Genomic DNA, 22,942 nt, shown 5'->3' on the forward strand with positions numbered 1-22,942 from the left:
GGGTGGGTTGGCAGGTCAGGTTACCGTGACAGGTTGTTTTTCATCAGGTACCATTACAGGGAAGGTCTCTTGACTACTCCGTCTGTCGGCGTCGTTTTCACCACATATTATCTACATGTACAGGGAAGGTCATTTGGCGTGTTGGGTCGCTTTCACCATCCATTCAGGTTATCAAAGGCTTATTGTTAGACTTATTTATTTGATTTGGCGTTTTAGACCGTACTGAAGTTTATTTAACTTATGCAACAACAGCCAGACTTATCGTGGGAAGAAACTGAACAGCGCTCGAAGGAACCCACGACCATTCACAGGTTGCTGCTTCTAGTACGCTAACCACTAGGCTACACATAAAAGGTTTTCGGCATCCCACAACAGTACTGGGCACAACGACACAACTGGGCAGAAGATCGGGTTCTCCCTCTACAATACTGAATCATATACTTATGGTCGCCCACGACACTACTGGGCACAGGATCAAGTTCTCCTTCTGCAATACTGAGCATATGCTTATGGTCGCCCACGACACTACTGGGCATAGAATCAGGTTCTCCCTCTACAATACTGATCATAGGCTTATGGTCGAACACAACAGCACTGGGCACAGGATCAGGTTCTCCCTCTACAATACTGATGATATGCTTATGGCCGCCCACGACACTACTGGGCATAGGATCAGGTTCTCCTTTTTCAATACTGATCATATGCTTATGGGCGCCCACAACACTTCTGCGCATAGAATCAAGTTCTCCCTCTACAATACTGACCATATGCTTATGGGCGCCCACAACAGCGCTGAGCACAGGATCAGGCTCTCCCTCTACAATACTGTTCATATACTTATGGTTGCCCACGACACTACTGGGCACAGGATCAAGTTCTCCCTCTACAATACTGACCATATGCTTATGGGCGCCCACAACAGCACTGGGCACAGGATCAGGATCTCCCTCTACAATACTGATCATAGGCTTATGGTCGAACACAACAGCACTGGGCACAGGATCAGGTTCTCCCTCTACAATACTGATGATATGCTTATGGCCGCCCACGACACTACTGGGCATAGGATCAGGTTCTCCTTTTTCAATACTGATCATATGCTTATGGGCGCCCACAACACTACTGCGCATAGAATCAAGTTCTCCCTCTACAATACTGACCATATGCTTATGGGCGCCCACAACAGCGCTGAGCACAGGATCAGGTTCTCCCTCTACAAAACTGATCATATGCTTATGGCCGCCCACAACAGCGCTGAGCACAGGATCAGGCTCTCCCTCTACAATACTGTTCATATACTTATGGTTGCCCACGACACTACTGGGCACAGGATCAAGTTCTCCCTCTACAATACTGACCATATGCTTATGGGCGCCCACAACAGCACTGGGCACAGGATCAGGTTCTCCTTCTGCAATACTGAGCATATGCTTATGGTCGCCCACGACACTACTGGGCATAGAATCAGGTTCTCCCTCTACAATACTGATGATATGCTCATGGGCGCCCACAACAGCACTGGGCACAGGATCAGGATCTCCCTCTACAATACTGATCATAGGCTTATGGTCGAACACAACAGCAATGGGCACAGGATCAGGTTCTCCCTCTACAATACTGATGATATGCTTATGGCCGCCCACGACACTACTGGGCATAGGATCAGGTTCTCCTTTTTCAATACTGATCATATGCTTATGGGCGCCCACAACACTTCTGCGCATAGAATCAAGTTCTCCCTCTACAATACTGACCATATGCTTATGGGCGCCCACAACAGCGCTGAGCACAGGATCAGGTTCTCCCTCTACAAAACTGATCATATGCTTATGGCCGCCCACAACAGCGCTGAGCACAGGATCAGGCTCTCCCTCTACAATACTGTTCATATACTTATGGTTGCCCACGACACTACTGGGCACAGGATCAAGTTCTCCCTCTACAATACTGACCATATGCTTATGGGCGCCCACAACAGCACTGGGCACAGGATCAGGATCTCCCTCTACAATACTGATCATAGGCTTATGGTCGAACACAACAGCACTGGGCACAGGATCAGGTTCTCCCTCTACAATACTGATGATATGCTTATGGCCGCCCACGACACTACTGGGCATAGGATCAGGTTCTCCTTTTTCAATACTGATCATATGCTTATGGGCGCCCACAACACTACTGCGCATAGAATCAAGTTCTCCCTCTACAATACTGACCATATGCTTATGGGCGCCCACAACAGCGCTGAGCACAGGATCAGGTTCTCCCTCTACAAAACTGATCATATGCTTATGGCCGCCCACAACAGCGCTGAGCACAGGATCAGGCTCTCCCTCTACAATACTGTTCATATACTTATGGTTGCCCACGACACTACTGGGCACAGGATCAAGTTCTCCCTCTACAATACTGACCATATGCTTATGGGCGCCCACAACAGCACTGGGCACAGGATCAGGTTCTCCTTCTGCAATACTGAGCATATGCTTATGGTCGCCCACGACACTACTGGGCATAGAATCAGGTTCTCCCTCTACAATACTGATGATATGCTCATGGGCGCCCACAACAGCACTGGGCACAGGATCAGGATCTCCCTCTACAATACTGATCATAGGCTTATGGTCGAACACAACAGCAATGGGCACAGGATCAGGTTCTCCCTCTACAATACTGATGATATGCTTATGGCCGCCCACGACACTACTGGGCATAGGATCAGGTTCTCCTTTTTCAATACTGATCATATGCTTATGGGCGCCCACAACACTACTGCGCATAGAATCAAGTTCTCCCTCTACAATACTGACCATATGCTTATGGGCGCCCACAACAGCGCTGAGCACAGGATCAGGTTCTCCCTCTACAATACTGATCATATGCTTATGGTCGCCCACAGCAGTACATTCCTTGGCTTACTGTCTCCCTTAACGGTACGGGTCTCAGACTGTAATGTGGTGTACGACAATAGAACTGGCCAAAGGCTGATGACCTCCCACAGCAGTACATTCATAAGCTGTCACCCTCAACAGCACTGGTCACACACTTTAATGTGATGTACGACAATAGAACTGGCCAAAGGCTGATGGCCTCCCACAGCAGTACATTCATAAGCTTACTGTCCCCCTCAACAGCACTGGTCACAGACTGTAATGTGGTGTACGACAATAGAACTGGCCAAAGGCTTATGGCCTCCCACAACAGTACATTCAAAAGCTTACTGTCCCCCTCAACAGCACTGGTCACAGACTGTAATGTGGTGTAGGACAATAAAACTGGCCAAAGGCTGATGGCCTCCCAGAGCAGTACATTCATAAGCTTACTGTCTCCCTCAACAGCACTGGTCATAGACTGTAATGTGGGGTACAACAATAGAACTGGCCAAAGGCTTATGGCCTCCCACAATAGTACTGGCCATAGATTTAAAAGGTATGGTCTTCAACAAGAGATACCATTTAACGCTGAGTCAGCAAAGGTTTTTGAACACTCTGTATAATTCCTACTAAAGAAATATCACATACACTACTCATTCTGATGATATAGGTTTATTAACAGTCCAGTTGTTCAATCACAACTCATCTGACATATATAATATATTATATATATATAAACAAGTATAGTATTAGTACAGTATATCAGATGGATCAGTAAGATCAGTAAACTTACACAGAAGTTCACAACGTCCTGACAAATTAATATGATCAAGGGGAAGTAAAATGGCACATCTTTTTGTCAACTTGGGTTTTTTAAGATACAAGCAGTTGTTACAGAGAATTCTTCCATGAGAAACAACAGTTGGGTAAGGGGTCTTGAATTCTTTATTTGTTGTATTACAAACCACACATAATCTACCAAACCCATAAGATTATCAACTGTTAATTATGTCTTCCCAGACTTCCCTATGGCCATTGGAGGTCTCACATGTTCCGTAGGTGAAGATCATTGCTTCATCATTTCTTTCTATGTCAGAGCATAATACCTGATGATCTACACCTTTCTTATATGTCTAACGCACTTGACTTTCTTCTTTTGAACATCATCGGTTTAATAATGAAGAGACTGCAAAACTGTTTTCTTTTTACTTTCCTTACAAAAGAATGATGTCTGGGTCATAGTACACTTGAAGCCTGACTCATGACTTAAATGTGCATGCAAGCGCAAAGCTCAGACTAAGATTCATTGGAGAGTTCCACTGGTGAAAAGTAAATACTCCTCAAATAACAAATCTCAATTTCCAGTACTGTATTATGACAAATCTGTGATTAAAAAGCAATACATGGATTAATTAAAATATACCAGTATGCCAAAATTAACCTTCATCAAATTGCAAAAAAATGTGTAAATTACATGACTGTTCAACTGTATCCTAATTAATTAACACCTGGTGGTAATAATTCCCAAAACATCAAGGTCTCAATCAGACTCCTAACTAACGAAGGAATATTATATATGCAAAATGGTAAGAGGTAAGAGAATTAATGAAAAAAACAAAAATTTATACAGAGTGCCTTTATAGCAGTATTTCAAATCTCAAAGGCAACACTAGATATCTCAAAGGAAACCCTATATATGTCCAAAGGAATCCCAGATATGAATGTATGAACACCCAGACAAATGTATTTCCAAAAAAATAAAAAATGTAAAAAAAAAATTTTTTTACATTTTTTACTTCTAATAAAAAAAAATGTAAAAAAAATTTTTTTACATTTTTTATTTTTAATAAAAAAATGTAAAAAAAAATTTATGTTTTTGGAAATACATTTGTCTGGGTGTCCCATGGACATATCTGGGATTCCTTTGAGTTACATAGGGTTTCCTTTTTTTATATCAAATCATCCAGCTTGAATATACTGGACACATTTTCTTGCAGGTTTGATTAAATTTGTCCAAACCAGGCTACATGTCAGAATGCACAAGGCCATTATGTTAATCTAACCACCAGCAGAGAAATTAAAAGCATGTACAGAATCAGACAACCAGCAAGCTCCTATAGCTTTTACATGCACAGATAAACTAAACAACTCATGAACGAACAAAAATTCTGCAACAATTACAATCAGAATAAATATTAATACTTACTGAGTGACTATTTTTACAGTGTATTACTTACTTTACAGTGTACATATATCAATGAAATTTTCTAATCGCATCATAGCTTCTGTCAGTGTAACTGTACACCTGACAATTCGGTCAGCAGACATCACTGTAACAATTGTACAAGTTACACTTCAGTCAGAAGACATCATTGTAATAACCGTACAACTGACAGCTCTGTCCACAGACATTGTAACAACTGTACAACTGACAATTCAGTCAGCAAACATCATTGTCACAACCAGTGAAACAGACATCATTGTAACAACTGACAATTCAGTTTGCAGACACTGTAACAACCAGTACAACTGACAATTCTGTGGACAGACATCACTGTAACAAATGATGTACAACTGACAATTCAGTTAACAGACATCACTGTAACAACTGACAATTCAGTCAGCAGACATTACTGTAACAACTTCCCATGATATATCCAGTTGTAGAGTGCACTACAATGTAATAAAAATTATACCAAATACTGATAAGGTTACGGACAAGGTATAACCTATTCCTCCCCAACAATATTTACTGTGTTTTATAAATTGCATTAAATGTGTACATGATATTAATACATGTATATAAACAATAAATTCTGGACATCTATTGAAGTTAGCATGTGAATCTTCTCACATCAAATTGGATTGCATTGCTTACAAATATGGATCCCAAGAATATCTGAATATCTGTATCCCACCTGCTCTAAATTCTTCCACACTAAAGAATGCTAATACACATATTCAAGCTCACCCACTCTTTACATACGCTATAACTGGACATTCCTTTCCACAAACACCATGATAAACGTGTATCATCAGGTGTCATTCAACATTCCTGTCCACAAACATCATGACAACAGTGTATCAAGTGGTGTCTCTGGATCTTGTGTACAGACACCATGATAACAGTGTGTCAGGAGCTGTCATTGGACATTCGTGTCCACAAACACCAGTGCAACAGTATATCATGAGGTGTACCTGGCCCTTGTGTACAAACACCATGATAACAGTGTGTCAGGAGCTGTCATTGGACATTCGTGTCCACAAACACCAGTGCAACAGTATATCATGAGGTGTACCTGGCCCTTGTGTACAAACACCATGATAACAGTGTGTCAGGAGTTGTCACTGAACATTCCTGTGCACAAACATTAATGTACCAGTGTATTATTTGGTGTCCCTGGATCTTGTGTACAGACACCATGACAACAGTGTCATGAGGTGTCCCTGGATCTTGTGTACAAACACCAAGATAACAGTGTGTCAGGAGCTGTCACTGGACATTCCTTTCCACAAACACCAATGTAACAGTGTATTATTTGGTGTCCCTGGATCTTGTGTACAGACACCATGACAACAGTGTCATGAGGTGTCCCTGGATCTTGTGTACAAACACCAAGATAACAGTGTGTCAGGAGCTGTCACTGGACATTCCTGTGCACAAACACCATGACAACAGTGTGTTATGATCTGTCAATGGACATTCCTTTCCACAAACAACAACATAACAGTGCATCGTGAGGTGTTTATATTGTATGACACAGTCACTGGACATTCCTCTAAACATAACTATGACACTGCAACCACATACACATTCGTAGTAAACATCTAAATATCTATCATGTACATTTCACCGGAAAATGAGCATACTAAAATAATACCAGTTACTATTATTATTTGCTGTCTTTAACAATTCTCCAAGTTACAGGCAAAGACACCATTTGAACTATTTAGAAAGAAACCAAGTATTACCTGTTTGCGAGTTAAGATTTGAAAATTAGAGTTGGCCTACCGTGCACGCATAACTTCTTTTGTAATAATGAAAATACATGTAGGTACTTATTACATCCCATCATTACATCCCATTATTACATGCATCCTGAATGAAATGCTACATGTACTGTATTGGTAGTGCAATATCTACAGAATGAACATATTTCTGTAATTCTGACTACACTTGCTGCAGAAATGTGGTTGTAGTACCAAGAGACACATACATGTGATGACATGCCTTTTTCTTTCAAGTAATAAAAAAAACTCTTGAGTGTGTCTGAGGTGACAGTCATGTTCACATGCAGTCGTCTCCCCTTGTTTTTTCTTAGACCTACACGAACTGCATTGGTTATTCAGAAACCATCAAAATATTTTCATGTACATACGCACCAATCCATGGAACTGAAGGTTAAATTAAAAGTATTAACTCATTCTTTCCTTTCAAAAACATAACAAAACATTTATTTATACGGTGAAAATAAAATGATTAAAAGTAAAGCACTAAATTGAAGACAAGTCAAACACTAAGATAATGTACAGAGTGTACAATGATAAAAAGAATACAGTTGACAACATACATGTACAGAAATAATGGGCTTGGCACATACTGTGGTTCTCCTCTCCTTGATTCTGATTGATTCATCCACTTTATAGACCCACTGAAGGGATTTTTTTTGTTATGTTTAATCGTAACTTTTTATCAGGAAAAGTTTAGTCTTGGTATCAAAATATGATTTTAGGGCCTTCATGTTCTGACAATTCATCTTACATACCAAGCTTTAGACGAAATGCATTAACTGAAATTATTTCCCACAAAAAAACATGCTATCATCTCACCTATTGGGTGATAAAGCGCCACAGTTCAGCTATTTACATGTATATAATTGGTATACTACTAGACGATGTACACCAGAGTTATGTTTATAGGTGAGGGAAACTGGAGGTAATTAACACCTGTCTGTGTCCAAGTACATGTGCCTAACATAGCACCTGACTGAAAGCCACAGCCAAACTAGAGTGCCTATACACAAGTCAGCGACCGCTTTGGTATTAAGGTGTCTGATGAGGAACCCCGTAAATAAATTAGCCTTCGTGGCTGGCTGATTATTTCTTACTTCAGACAATCGATACATGTACAATGTACAAGACCACGTTCAGCTGACACTGCCTGTGTTGCGACCATAACTGTGCTACTCTGCTCTGATACAATGTGTAATGGCATACATGTATATTGTGTTCCGCTACCTTGATATGCGAGCGATATTCACACTATATAGAGGTACATTGTTTGTATGTATAAACACAGACTTATTATGGATAAATTCTCTGCATGATATTACATGTGTTTAGCATGAGCCACAGGCACGTGCAGCATAACAGTCTAGACCAGAAACTGCTGGACAATAGGTATGTTGACTATTCAGTGAATGTCCCAGTAAATGATATTACATGTGTTTATCATGAGCCACAGGCAAGTGCAGCATAACGATCTAGACCAGAAACTGTTGGACAATAGGTATGTTGACTATCCAGTGAATGTCCCAGTAAATGATATTACATGTGTTTAGCATGAGCCACAGGCAAGTGCAGCATAACAGTCTAGACCAGAAACTGTTGGACAATAGGTATGTTGACTATCCAGTGAATGTCCCAGTAAATGATATTATATGTGTTTAGCATGAGCCACAGGCAAGTGCAGCATAACAGTCTAGACCAGAAACTATTGGACAATAGGTATGTTGACTATCCAGTGAATGTCCCAGTAAATGATATTACATGTGTTTAGCATGAGCCACAGGCACGTGCAGCATAACAGTCTAGACCAGAAACTGTTGGCCAATAGGTATTTTGACTATCCAGTGAATGTTCCAGTAAATGATATTACATGTGTTTAGCATGAGCCACAGGCATGTGCAGCATAACAGTCTAGACCAGAAACTGTTGGACATTAGGTATGTTGACTATCCAGTGAATGTCCCAATAAATGATATTACATGTGTTTAGCATGAGCCACAGGCATGTGCAGCATAACGGTCTAGACCAGAAACTGTTGGACAATAGGTATGTTGACTATCCAGTGAATGTCCCAGTAAATGATATTACATGTGTTTAGCATGAGCCACAGGCATGTGCATCATAACGGTCTAGACCAGAAACTGTTAGACAATAGGTATGTTGACTATCCAGTGAATGTCCCAGTAAATGATATTATATGTGTTTAGCATGAGCCACAGGCATGTGCAGCATAACAGTCTAGACCAGAAACTGTTGGACAATAGGTATATTGACTATCCAGTGAATGTCCCAGTAAATCTCAGGCATGAACAAAGTGATATCAATTCTTAAATTATGCTAAAAAATATCCAAATAGACAAAGATACAGTCATGTTAAAAAACGGACCAGTTCTAATATTTCAGCAGCATATTAGATATGACAATTGCATTCACGATACAAATATGTGAAAATATGCAGAAATATTCCAGTAAATGCTAACAGATAGATTTGGGCTTCTATGATTGTTCACAATAGGGCTTGACACATACATTAAAAAAAAATAGCCACACAAAAGCTACATGACATTTTAGAAAAATGTGAATCTCTTTTACAATCCATGTCTTACACAATCCATGTCGACTGGCTGCTAAGGGAGAAAGGTATTATCTTATTCACAGCATCTGTCCTGGTCAGGCTTCAATGAACTCTGAACTCTTATCTACACTACAGCAGTTAAACAGTGTAAATTCTGTTTCTCTTTCAAATAAGCAACAGGAGTCAAAAAGTAAAGTTTGTTCATGGCTATCATAATTTTGCCTCCATTTTCAGGCTCAGCTACTTGCTACACTGTAGGCATGTTAAATTGCATCCGCTCTACACATCAAGCAACATCCACAGAGTTAACCACACATCCATGCAGAAGGTATACATGTACCAACATTATACTAGGATGACATACTGTACGCTGTATACGTTTTAAAGTTCCCCCTGTGCAGTAATTAGAACATGGAATTTTCCCCATTTTGACCTGTTTAAAAATCAACCCTTCTGTCTGTGTATAAGTTATGTTCCAGCCCTGGTGCATGATTCATAAGGCATATGAAGTTTCAAGTTCACTAACAAATACAAGTTCCTTAACTTCTCTCAAGGTAGTAAAATTTTCCCCACGAAAATTACTTGCACAATAATTTCTATGCTAAAGATAAGCAATAGTTCCCGCTTTGATACAGCTTCCTAAAATATAAAGCAAATTCACAACACTTGCTTGCAGTGTCTCATGCTTTACAACAGTTTTTATGTGACGTACATCCCTGAAATAGATGTAGTTTATGCTTGCTTAATGGTTAGAGGGTTTTTACATGTAGGAACTATTTTGTCAGCCATGTTGGAGTACAGCTTAGATACCACGCCATGATATCATATCCTTCCAACATGGCTGCCAGTCTGTTTTCCCATTAAAGTTGACAGAACATGCAAAGCCTTTATTATCATTAAACACGGGACCACTGAGGTCACAACATGGAGATGCCAGATCTCTCTACAAATACCATTAGATCAAAACCAGCTGCAGTTAAACTGTGGAGTTCTGCTAAACCAGGGGACACAACTCCTCATTTACACACACAGTAACTAATGCGAAGAAAATTATAGCTAGGTCAACTACTCCAGTGCACAGTGCCTTTGGCAAAGATGCGCAGGAAATCTCCACCAATGCCAGTCAAAACCATAATGTTCGAGCAGGCACTACTTGGGTGCAGCTTTAGAGGTTAACTTGATTGAGGTTTTCACCGCTTTCGGTTGCGGAACATTGATGGAAGGCTGTGGTTTTGAGCTCGGGGAGATACTGATGGTTGACACAGCTTTACCGGATCCCGCATCAGTTCTGTTGGTTTCTGCCGTAGGGCTGACACGAGGGAAGGGCGCCTGGGACGCTTGTACGACAGGTTCAGCTGCACCGGCATGAATGGTAGCATCCAATTTTCTCTGAATATTGGCGAAAGAGTCTCTGCCCAGGTAATCGATCTGTCCCTTCTCCCAGGCAAGTTTTCGCTCCCAGTCATTGAGTTCCACTGATGCCCCGCCTCCCGCTGCGCTGGAGATTTGCAGGGTGCCCATGCCTCCTGTTATCACTGCCTAAAATCAGACAACAACACATTTACACCTATGTCATTCTGCATCACACTGTACAAAAGTGCTCTGCAAAGACACAAAAAAAAGAGAGTGAAGTATGTAACCATGGTGACAAATATTTAATTAAACTGAACTCTCAGTGACATTCTATGCTACAAATGCCTAACTGGTTCAAACTGGCGCGTGTCAACAGAAAGTGGAGTTAAGTTCACAGAGTAAAGTACTTAGATTAACACCTTTTTGGAATAGCATGCAAATTTGGCTAGGACCATAGTGACTTCAAAGCGAAGCCAACCTCTGTCATTCTTACTATAACTGTCTCCAATATAAACAATATGAAGGCGCTGTAGAAAAATATCAACAGCTAGAACTTTTGTTTAGACACCTCATTTATTTAATTTGTGTTAATTAAAACATCATGCATAAGGATTTTCACTTTAAATACGGACAACAGAGATGAGGTTTCTGGCCAGGCACCTGGCAAATCTACATTCCAGCTGAGGCCATATCAGGTCTTTACTTTCGACCAAATTCTTACTAAATTCTAGTTGATTCTCGCAAATGACATTTACGGGAAATTGCTAAAGGCAAGACCTTGATCTGAATCCTGCAGCCTGATGGTTCAGGTGCTGTAATGAGAACACTACCTTTGTGGAATGAGCCCACAAGGCCTCTACATGTACACCTGTATAACACGACAATTTAACACCAAAGAGAAATAGAAAAAAAAAAGCATGCACGAGCGAATTATCAGGTTCATACTGTACATGTAGCTGGTATTTTCTTCAATATTACTTTCTCACGATGTAACACTATGACTGAGAGAGGACTGAAAAGGATAAGGAAACACATTCCACTACAACAAATGAAACAGCTGTATTAAAAACTTTTCTTTAATAATAACAATCTTGCGAATTTGTAAATGCACATGCATTTATAATTGGAATAGGCAGTTCGCCATGAGACTGCTAGATGCAAAATGTGCTTTGTGCAAGATATACCATGACAGCAAGTGCCATTTCATGCAAAATTGACTCAGCAAATTAATGGATTTGCTATGCTAGTGCTTGATGTAACAAATACCCATAACGTTTAACAGGCAGGGAGCATCCTGTACCAACAATCATAGCCTAAGTTGACTGTAACTACCATGGCAAGACATCTTTTTAACATATGTTGCCGTGGTCGTTACAATCAACTTAGCCTACAATCACTTCGTGCAAGAGGCTCCAGGTATCTAAGTGTGCATGCACTTAAAAGATACAGAAGTAAGATAGAGGCATGCTGGACAACATATATTATCATTATTATAATGTACTACGTAACAAAGTCAACAAATTTAAGAATGGCAAGTATTCTTCTTTAACTTGATGAAACACATTACAAGTACATGTACAAACGAAACAAATGTCTTTGAAGAGAACTTTAAACAGATGCGAATGAAATGGAAATGCTCCACGAATTAGTACGATACTGTATGCAAGTTATAAAATTGCCAAATACAGGATAAAACCACACATAACATTCATATTTAAGGTTATCACTGTTGAAGAAAAAAAAAACAGATGAAAATGACCAAACCAAACATAGCATAGATTTGACAGTTCTGGCTTTGGTGAGAGAAAATGATAATGAAAAAAACTGCTACGATACCAGTTATTGTGGAAAAGCATATATTATGACATGAGCTACTGTGAGAAAGAGACTGCAACAGAATGATAGTGGTTGAAATGGTTGCTAAATGTATACATGAAATTAGCTACTGCCGTACTGCAGGGAAAGTGATTGCTACACAACTATAGTGGTTAAAACGGTTGCTACATGTATATATGAAATTAGATACTGCAGGGAAAGTGATTGCTACAGAACTATAGTGGTTAAAATGGTTGCTACATGTATATATGAAATTAGCTACTGCTGGGAAAGTGATTGCTACAAAACTACAGTGGTTAAAATTGTTGCTACATGTATATATGAAATTAGGTACTGCCGGGAAAGTGATTGCTACAGAACTACAGTGGTTAAAATGGTTGCTACATAAGAAATTAGCTACGACAGGGAAAGTGATTGCTACAGAACTATAGTGGTTAAAATGGTTGCTACATGTATATATGAAATTGGCTACTACAGGGAAAGTGATTGCTACAGAACTATAGCGGTTAAAATGGTTGCTACATATGAAATTAGCTAGTTTGGGAGACTGGCTGGTATAAACAACCTACTGGAAAATTGCTATGTCACAGTCATTTCTATGCTGCTAACTAGTCATTGCTGTAACTGTAGTTTTGTGGAAAAGCATATACTGTAAACGCCTCTTTATATTTTGAAATATTGCCGATGTGGCGTTAAGCCATTATCATTCATTCATTCATTCGCAGGTATAAACTTTCGCGGATTTGGTAAGGAGAAACATACGCTGGAATCAACTTTCGCGGATCTTAGCAGAATTTTTGGACAACTGATAAACGAAAATTAAACTTCAATACCGAAACATCAAGTAATAAAACAACTCAAGCATTCAAGTAACAATGTTATCATTTAAACTTGTTTGTACCTGTAAGATACGACAAAAATTCTATGCCATTCACTAACTTGATCAGACAAAGGAAGTTAATCCTCTTAAACTTTTAATCTTTTGAAGACTGTTAATCTTTATAAGACAAAGCCGTTACAAGCTGTGCGAGCAAATATTCGTGTCACTCACTCCCAGAGATGACGAAGGATGAAATGTAATAAATCCCAGAATTTTAAATCTCATGCATCAGCAGTGTGAGTGAAACTTTGAGTGAACTGTGACAGATTTGAGTAAATTTCTCAGAAATCATCATTATGAAAAAGAAGTCTGAAGTGCGGAAACCCCTGATCAATGTATCGGGCGTGTCGGAAAAAGTGATCTGAGTGGAAGTCAAGTAGAGTCGATAAAAAAAAAACCCTCTCTCATCATATGTATATCATATCATGTACACATGCTCAGTATAAATTATCGATTTGTATGTCTCTAACCATGGCAATAAATCAACAACAACCACATCGCAATGTGGCAATACTTAGACGGAGCTAAGTCTCCTTAAATGAAAGCAAGATTAACTGATGATCAATTAAGCTGGATTTGTGAAAGCCGGAATACATTCTAATTAGGTATTTCTAATTAAAGTGTTTGAAAAAGTATTAGAACTGTAGTGCTTGTTAAATTTATAACTGTAATGCATGCTACTTTAATAAATTACTTACATGGGTTTTATATTTAATGGCACTTATTTTCGGAGAAATGTGTTTGCAGCGAAATCCGCAAATGTTAGTACCATGCGAATAAAAAGGAATTTACAGTAACTTAGAATTAACATTTGCTACAAGGGTCTAGCTGGTGGGAGAAAGTTTTTGCAAATAGTACTGTAGTTGATGCAAGAAAGCATTAGCTATGGGGCTGGCTAGTGAGAGAAAGTTTTTGCCACATGTATGGTACTGTAGTTCGTGTGAGAAGTTTTGGCAATAGTACTGTTGTTGATGTAAGAAAACATTTGCTATGGGATAAGCTGATGAAAGAAAGCCTTTGCTATAATGCTGTAGCTAAGGTGAGAAAGCTTTTGTTATGGAACTAGTTATGGAAAGAAACTGAGAGCTATGGGACAAGCCATTGTGCCAAAAGCTGTTTGCTGTAGCAATGAAGCTGACATGAAAGCAAAGTAAATGAAGACCACAAAATGACAGACAATACGGATATTAAAATGTGTGAGAATGATGAATAAAATAGCATACCCCCGAATCAGTTTGGTTCATTAAACCAAACAGAGTTAGCTGTCGACAGGAAAAAAAAGAGTCAGTGGATTAATACAAATATAAACACATTTAGCCGTATACACACTCAATGGGAGGTAAATATGAGCATCCACAAACATCCAATCAAAATGCATAATACATCAAACACATCGTATGTACCCAAATGTACATACGATAAATGAACTCGCACATGAGAGATGTTCAGTACAAATTTATGCTTGTCAAATCAGATCCAATTTCAAACAAAGCACATATATTTATAGCAAGTTTCTGGAAATCTGTTTTGTACATGTATAAAAGACTGAATATTAAAAAGCTAACAAAATGTCAGTACATTCACAAACGTTTATATCACATGTAAATAATGACTAATACATGTAGTAATATTTAACAAGATAACCAGGCAAAATTCCACACGAAAAGACACACCATGTTCACAGCATACAGTATAACTAAGCATCTTCACACATAATATTTAAACCAGGATTTTCCACTAAGTCATTGTTTCACATGCATGTATGTATTTCCTAGAAACTTTCCAATTCTGTTCTTCATTTGTATTTATAGTCAATTTGATTCTCCAAGCACCACCACTCCCCCTTCCCCCCCACCCCCCCCCCCCCACCCCCCGTGGTATTTTGACTGTTCTACCATGTCCACCATTTATAAAATTGTAGACAGAATTCAGAATTGGACCGCAGTACTGAGGGAGAGATGTGTGTATAATACACATGGTAGGCAGTACTGGGAGAGAGATGTGTGTATTATACACGTGGTAGGCAGTACTAGGGGAGAGCTGTATGTATTATGCCTGTGGCAGGCAGTACTGAGGTAGAGATGTGTGTATTATACATGTGGTAGGCAGTATTGAGGGCGAGATGTGAGTATTATACACATGGTAAGCAGTACTGAGGGAGAGATGTGTGTATTATACATGTGGTAGGCAGTACTGGGAGAGAGATGTGTGTATTATACACATGGTAGGCAGTACTGACGGAGAGATGTGTGTATTATGCCTGTGGTAGGCAGTACTGAGGGAGAGATGTGTGTATTATACATGTGGTAGGCATTACTGAGGGAGAGATGTGTGTATTATACACATGGTAGACAGTACTGGGAGAGAGATGTGTGTATTATACACATGGTAGGTTCTACTAGGGGAGAGCTGTGTGTATTATACATGTGGTAGGCAGTACACAGGGAGAGATGTGTGTATTATACACATGGTAGGCAGTACTGAGGGAGAGATGTCTGTATTATACATGTGGTAGGCAGTACTGAGGGAGAGATGTGTATATTATACACATGGGAGGCAGTACTGAGGGAGGGATGTGTGTATTCTACACATGGTAGGCAGTACTGAGGGAGAGATGTATGTATTATACACATGGTAGGCAGTACTGAGGGAGAGTTGTGTGTATTATGCCTGTGGTAGGCAGTACTGAGGGAGAGATGTGTGTATTATGCCTATGATAGGCAGTACTGAGGGAGAGATGTATTATACACGTGGTAGGCAGTACTGAGGGAGAGATGTGTGTATTATACACTTGGCAGGCAGTACTGAGGGAGAGATGTGTGTATTTTGCCTGTGGTAGGCAGTACTGAGGGAGAGATGTGTGTATTATACACATGGTAGGCAGTACTGAGGGAGAGATGTGTGTATCATACACATGGTAGGCAGTACTGAGGGAGAGATGTGTGTATTATACACGTGGTAGGCAGTACTGAGGGAGAGATGTCTGTATTATACACATGGTAGGCAGTACTGAGGGAGGGATGTGTGTATTATACATGTGGTAGGCAGTACTGAGGGAGAGATGTGTGTATTATGCACATGGTAGGCAGTACTGAGGGAGAGATGTGTGTATTATACACATGGTAGGCAGTACTGAGGGAGAGATGTGTGTATCATACACATGGTAGGCAGTACTGAGGGAGAGATGTGTGTATTATACACATGGTAGGCAGTACTGAGGGAGAGATGTGTGTATTATACACATGGTAGGCAGTACTGAGGGAGAGATGTGTGTATTATACACATGGTAGGCAGTACTGAGGGAGGGATGTGTGTATTATACATGTGGTAGGCAGTACTGAGGGAGAGATGTCTATTATACACATGGTAGGCAGTACTGAGGGAGGGATGTGTGTATTATACATGTGGTAGGCAGTACTGAGGAGGGATGTGTGTATTATACATGTGGTAGGCAGTACTGAGGGAGAGATGTGTGTATTACACACATGGTAGGCAGTACTGAGGGAGAGATGTCTGTATTATACACATGGTAGGCAGTACTGAGGGAGGGATGTGTGTATTATACATGTGGTAGGCAGTACTGAGGGAGAGATGTGTGTATTATACACATGGTAGGCAGTACTGAGGGAGAGATGTGTGTATTATACACATGGTAGGCAGTACTGAGGGAGGGATGTGTGTATTATACATGTGGTAGGCAGTACTGAGGGAGAGATGTGTGTATTATACACATGGTAGGCAGTACTGAGGGAGAGATGTCTGTATTATACACATGGTAGGCAGTATTGAGGGAGAGTTGTGTGTATTATGCCTGTGGTAGGCAGTACTGAGGGAGAGAGATGTGTATTATACACATGGTAGGCAGTACTAGGATAGAGATATGTGTATTATACATGTGGTAGGCAGTACTGAGGGAGGGATGTGTGTATTATACATGTGGTAGGCAGTACTGAGGGAGAGATGTGTGTATTATACACATGGTAAGCAGTACTGAGGGAGAGATGTGTGTATTATACACATGGTAAGCAGTACTGAGGGAGACGTGTGTATCATACACATGGTAGGCAGTACTGAGGGAGAGATGTGTGTATTATACACATATATTTTCTGTCCATGTTTGCCCCAGACAAGTCCGAGGTAATTTTTGCTGATTGTTCACATGGAGTACTAAAGTCATGGGAAGGTCAACTAAAACACCATTTACACATGTAACAACAGTAACAGCCAGACGCCCGACAAAGCACACAGATGAGACTATGGAAATCTCCAGTCACCAAATCAGCCACATGTTCATGGTCGCCACATGTTCATGGTCGCCACATGTTCATGGTCACCACCTGATGATATATGGCATAAAATGTTTTAAAAAACATACCCCATGTACTGTTTGCCTGTAGCTTACATGGAAGTAGCAGACTGAGTAATGTGCAATGTGTGTTATGTGAACCACACACATACGCCTTAGACTTTCAAGTCTAATCTCAAAATCACTAATATGTATCTGTAGTTTACTGAAATGCCTGAAACGCACCCTTAGGTTATATATGGGCAACTGCTGACAATTCCTGTTTACAGTTTTAAATCCTCACCAGACTGGCGATGTAACTGTAATTTGAAATGCCAACAAAATCTGAAGACCTTTTTAACAGTGTCATCAACAATAAGCAATCAAGTGAAAATGACAATAAACAATCAACCTGCAGAAACTAGCATCGACATGGAGGATTACATCACAGAAAGAGCTGCCAAAGACCCGACAAAGACAAACTTGCAAGAACAGAAGCACTTGTCAAGCAGTAGCACTTGTCAAGCAGCAGCACTTGTCAAGCAGCAGCACTTGTCAAGTAGCAGCACTTGTCAAGCAGCAGCACTTGTCAAGCAGCAGCACTTGTCAAACAGTAGCTCTTGTCAAGCAGCAGCACTTGTCAAGCAGCAGCACTTGTCAAGCAGCAGCTCCGCTGGTAAAAAAAAAAGCTGGGAAGGCCTAGCGATTCTTAGCAGCATGGAAATGGGATATTGCTAACAACAGGTCACAAAAACCCGACCCCAGGCATGTTGCTCAGCCAACATACATGCACGACCCAGTATTACTTTCCCTGAGCACGCTGTGCATTTAAAGGTTCAGATATGGCTGTTACAGCTTAGTACCCAGTGTGAACAATCCACATATGAAAGTTGCCATTTTGGTAATATCAACATTACAGCAAAGAACAGTTTAATGTGTTGTGGGATGTATGAACAGGTAGGCCCACAAATCCTCAAAGTATAATGTCATGGAAAAACATTTTCCATAAGATTTCACAAATTAAAGCCATAGTCAATTAATAAACAGAGCTCCGGCCTGATGATGTCGGCATGGTTTGTTCCACTGTCCTGTCCCCAGGGTGTATCATTTGTACGTGTAAAAACAAAGCCTTGCCACTTCATGTATGTTTGATAGTGTACTAGATATATCATAGCTAGACTTCTGCAACAAGGTCACTCCAGGTTTCCGGTCTGTTTTTTAAGTCATTTTTAAAAAGTGTAATAAGTAACAGGTTATCAGTAATAATTAACGAGTTATCAGTACTAAATAACGGGTTATCTGTTATTTACAAACAATGCTGACTTTTTCAGTGCCACACACAACATACCTTATACCATAAAATGATAATCAGAATATGTCTCAAACATGTTAGCCTCAGATGTTGATAAAATAAATGGGACGGTTCTGCAAGAAGTCAGCTTGGGAAAATTAAGGTGGTTCCTAATACTTTTGTTCCTTTCAGATGTCAGTGAGTTTATATGATCATATGATGAAGAATTTATCAGAATCTTCTCTGATTCATAATATTTTTTCCCCCGCAAATAACAAACTGGTTCATCTATTCTAAAAAAAAAAAGCTGCCGCAGGCTACATGTAAATGCTGCTAGCACATCAGTCATGGCAGACGCTCAATTCCACATGTCCACAAACACAATCGACCTTCCTATTAACTCTAACAGTGACTTACCAGACTCTGATTAGCAATTTGCAGAATATCATGCACGGTGTCGCCACTTTCCTTTTCAGTCACATCCTCATTGTTCTTTGTAGGAGGCTGTGACTGACGGTCGGCGAGTCGCTCAAACTCCTCCGCGCTATACAGTTCCGGGGCAGGGTTTTCAGGGGTAATACTTGTTAGAGGGTCTTCACTATAGTGCGTTTCTAAATGCAAATAAGGACGCTGGCTCTCAGCTTCACGAATTTCAATGACTGTGGGCTGCTCAAATGTTTCTGCATTGGACGTGCTTGCAACATCTGTATCATGGGCATAATTGTTACTGGATTGTTCTGAGACTGGAGAACTATTCATCTCGCCTGCGCCAGGTGAGGAGGACAGGGTCATGTTAGTTGATGAAGTTACAGATGGGGTGTAAAAGACAGTTTCCAGTTTCGGTGGGGCAAACGGGTACACCACAAAGTAGGAGTCCCTTGGGGCATGCCCACTGGGTGGGCAGCTTGTACCCGCAGTCTGATATGATGAATATGAAGGATGAAAGGCGTCAAAATCAGTGCTCTGCTCTAAAGTCATATATGGGTTCTGTAAACAAAGCAAAACCGCAAAACCGTGCTTAGAAACAAGAGCTAAGACAGAAGGTTCAACCAAACACGACCTTCCTCTCAGATGTGGGCTTCTAGTGAAGGGCAAGGCATGGGATGAATGTCCTCGAACTAGACAAGGCAAGCCAAACAGCAAAACCATGCACAAAAATTGGTCAAAATGTAAGATTTCATATGAAAGCAAAAGTTGCATGCTTGCCACAATTTGGAATTTTAGTTTTTCGTTGACAACTGGATATTAAAACTTTCAAATATAATTTAGTTATGTATTTGATTGGTGCTTTATGCCGTACTCAAGAATATTTCACTGTAATATGACCGCAGCCAGCATTATCAGTAATTATGCTCATATAATTTAAGAACTAATCTTCCAATGTACAGAATTATCAGTAATTATGCTTATATAATTTAAGACCTAATCTTCCAATGTACAGAATTATCAGTAATTATGCTCATATAATTTAAGAACTAATCTTCCAATGTACAGTATTATCAGTAACTATGCTTATATAATTTAAGACCTAATCTTCCAATGTACAGAATTATCAGTAATTATGCTCATATAATTTAAGAACTAATCTTCCAATGTACAGTATTATCAGTAACTATGCTTATATAATTTAAGACCTAATCTTCCAATGTACAGAATTATCAGTAATTATGCTTATATAATTTAAGACCTAATCTTCCAATGTACAGAATTATCAGTAATTATGCTCATATAATTTAAGAACTAATCTTCCAATGTACAGTATTATCAGTAACTACGCTCATATAATTTAAGACCTAATCTTACAATGTACAGCATTATCAATAATTATGCACATATAATTTAAGAACTAATCTTCCAATGTACAGTATTATCAGTAACTATGCTTATATAATTTAAGGCCTAATCTTCCAATGTACAGCATTATGTCACAGTCACCTTGAGTTTATCTCTGCACTGCAAAAAATGCAGTTCTACATTTACAATGATCAAAATAATTCAGACAAGTGATCACAGTTTCCAAGGTAAGAGTCTAACAGTGTGGGTATGTTTGTTGCAATGCCCTGTGGGTGGTCAGTGCATACAGCAGGAGAGGGAACTGTTTTAATAGTTGTGGAACTATCGTAAGATTCACCCTAACATACATCTACCAAATACATTGTATGACTTTCACAATATACTCTTCTACTGGTTTGAACTGGAAGTCAAACTTGATCAGTAACACACCAAGGTGAGACCACATGTCAAAGTCCACCTCCCAGACAAAAACCGCCAGAATTTTATTGAAAATGGACAAAACAGTTTGAAACTGAACTAGATCGGGATGTCATCATGTTGAAACCATGTACCAAGCTTCATCTCAATTCGTTATGACTGTTGATAACAAACGGAGGGACATATGAAAGCAAACATGACAAACCGTGTACAGCCGAGGGCACACTGGGCCAATTTTCTCAGCTTATGAACTTAAATACACTAACGGTATTCTCAGCATAGTGGCAGACACACTTGGCAGATTTTTCCGTTGATCGTGATCTTTACCTTATGTCATGTGACCTAGTAAACCATGTGACACCAAGAAAATTTCACAGTTCAACACAATTCAGTGCTTTTTGATTGGTCAGCTCGATCATCTTGATCACCGAAATTCGTTGGAACAGACTCATGATGCAGACTGAGTGAAATCTCCGGCGTATTTCTTCGCTAGTGTCTGACATGTTTGATACAAGCTAATTTTGGGGCAGACAAGACTGATTATAGAAATTCACAAAATACATCTATACAAGTGAAAAAATCCACCTAGTGTGTACCCGGCTTAAAGCTTTTTGACCCCTGCCCTCACTAATGCATTTGACCTCCTTCTGTGACTCCAATTGTTCTGTCTTTTACGTTTATAGTGTGGCAAAATGGACCACAAGTGCTGCAGTATGTCTGGTTCTCTCCCCCTGATGTCAGATGGCGCCACTAGCTTCAGTCCCTATCAATGCATGCAGAATATGTTGGGTAACGACACTTCCCACCCAGTTTGTATTTCCAGTTTTTGATGGAAGTTTGATTAAATACATGTAGCTTACTGCAGCAAAAATAAAAACCCTCTCTGTCAAACATGCACATTTTCTAGTGACATTGATTCACTACAAATGCATGTTTCTTGTTCAATGGCAAAACATGAGATGTGTGCTAGACAGCACTTCAACTTTCGGTTGTTGAGATCCAGCCGTAATTGTCACGGAACTAGTCACAGGCCATCGTCATTGATACACAATGTAGCAGTGTACTTCATCTCTCTAAATACGTAGCGTGTATATTTAAAAACCATTATAACTAATATTCCGTAATTATGTAATTGTACATCTCTTCATTTTCTCACTGTCGGAATTTCACTGTAATCTGTATGTGTACGTACAAACATCTTGAGCCAGTTTGCCTGGAGTGAATTCTTCGCTTATTTTTGCAAGTGAAGAAAATGTTTCAAGAGAATTTAAAAAATGGACAGAACATTAACCAAAACATGAACGATCTGTTTCTAGTACACAAATAGATGTACACCATAAGGTTATTCATCATTTTTAATTATACTCTTAATTTATACAGTTGTTTTGTTTTTGTGTTTTTTTTTTTCTTTCAACCTTAAACTTTATCATTTTTGATGTATTCCTTTACAGACTGAAAGTGGTAGCCAAACATTCCTTAAACGTACACAACATATGAGTTCAGAATGCCTGATCTCCAGTCACTGAGACAGCCAATCTTAGACACTGAAATACAAGCAAAGATGACAGCAACAAAAGAATCTTTAACTATTCTCTTATGTCCAAATGGCCCATCATTCTCAACATAGACA

At 39.7% G+C, this 22,942-nt stretch overlaps 1 protein-coding gene across 2 annotated transcripts in view; it reads right to left on the reverse strand.

The window, feature by feature from the left end:
• Positions 1–5,348: 5,348 nt before the first annotated feature.
• Positions 5,349–22,942, reverse strand: part of LOC135479673 (glycogenin-1-like) — a 50,214-nt gene continuing 32,620 nt past the window's right edge. Inside the window, exons 7-9 of one of the 2 annotated variants that reach the window (XM_064759572.1) lie at positions 19,519–20,088; positions 14,749–14,787; positions 5,349–10,995 (exon numbers count right to left, since the gene is read on the reverse strand). In XM_064759572.1, coding sequence (XP_064615642.1) covers positions 10,606–10,995; positions 14,749–14,787; positions 19,519–20,088 — 999 coding nt within the window. In that variant the 3' untranslated portion in view covers positions 5,349–10,605. The remainder of the gene's footprint in view (positions 10,996–14,748; positions 14,788–19,518; positions 20,089–22,942) is intronic. The other variant, XM_064759573.1, reaches the window with a different exon arrangement.

Source organism: Liolophura sinensis, chromosome 12, assembly GCF_032854445.1.
Source record: "Liolophura sinensis isolate JHLJ2023 chromosome 12, CUHK_Ljap_v2, whole genome shotgun sequence".
In the NCBI taxonomy this organism is placed as follows: domain Eukaryota; kingdom Metazoa; phylum Mollusca; class Polyplacophora; order Chitonida; family Chitonidae; genus Liolophura; species Liolophura sinensis.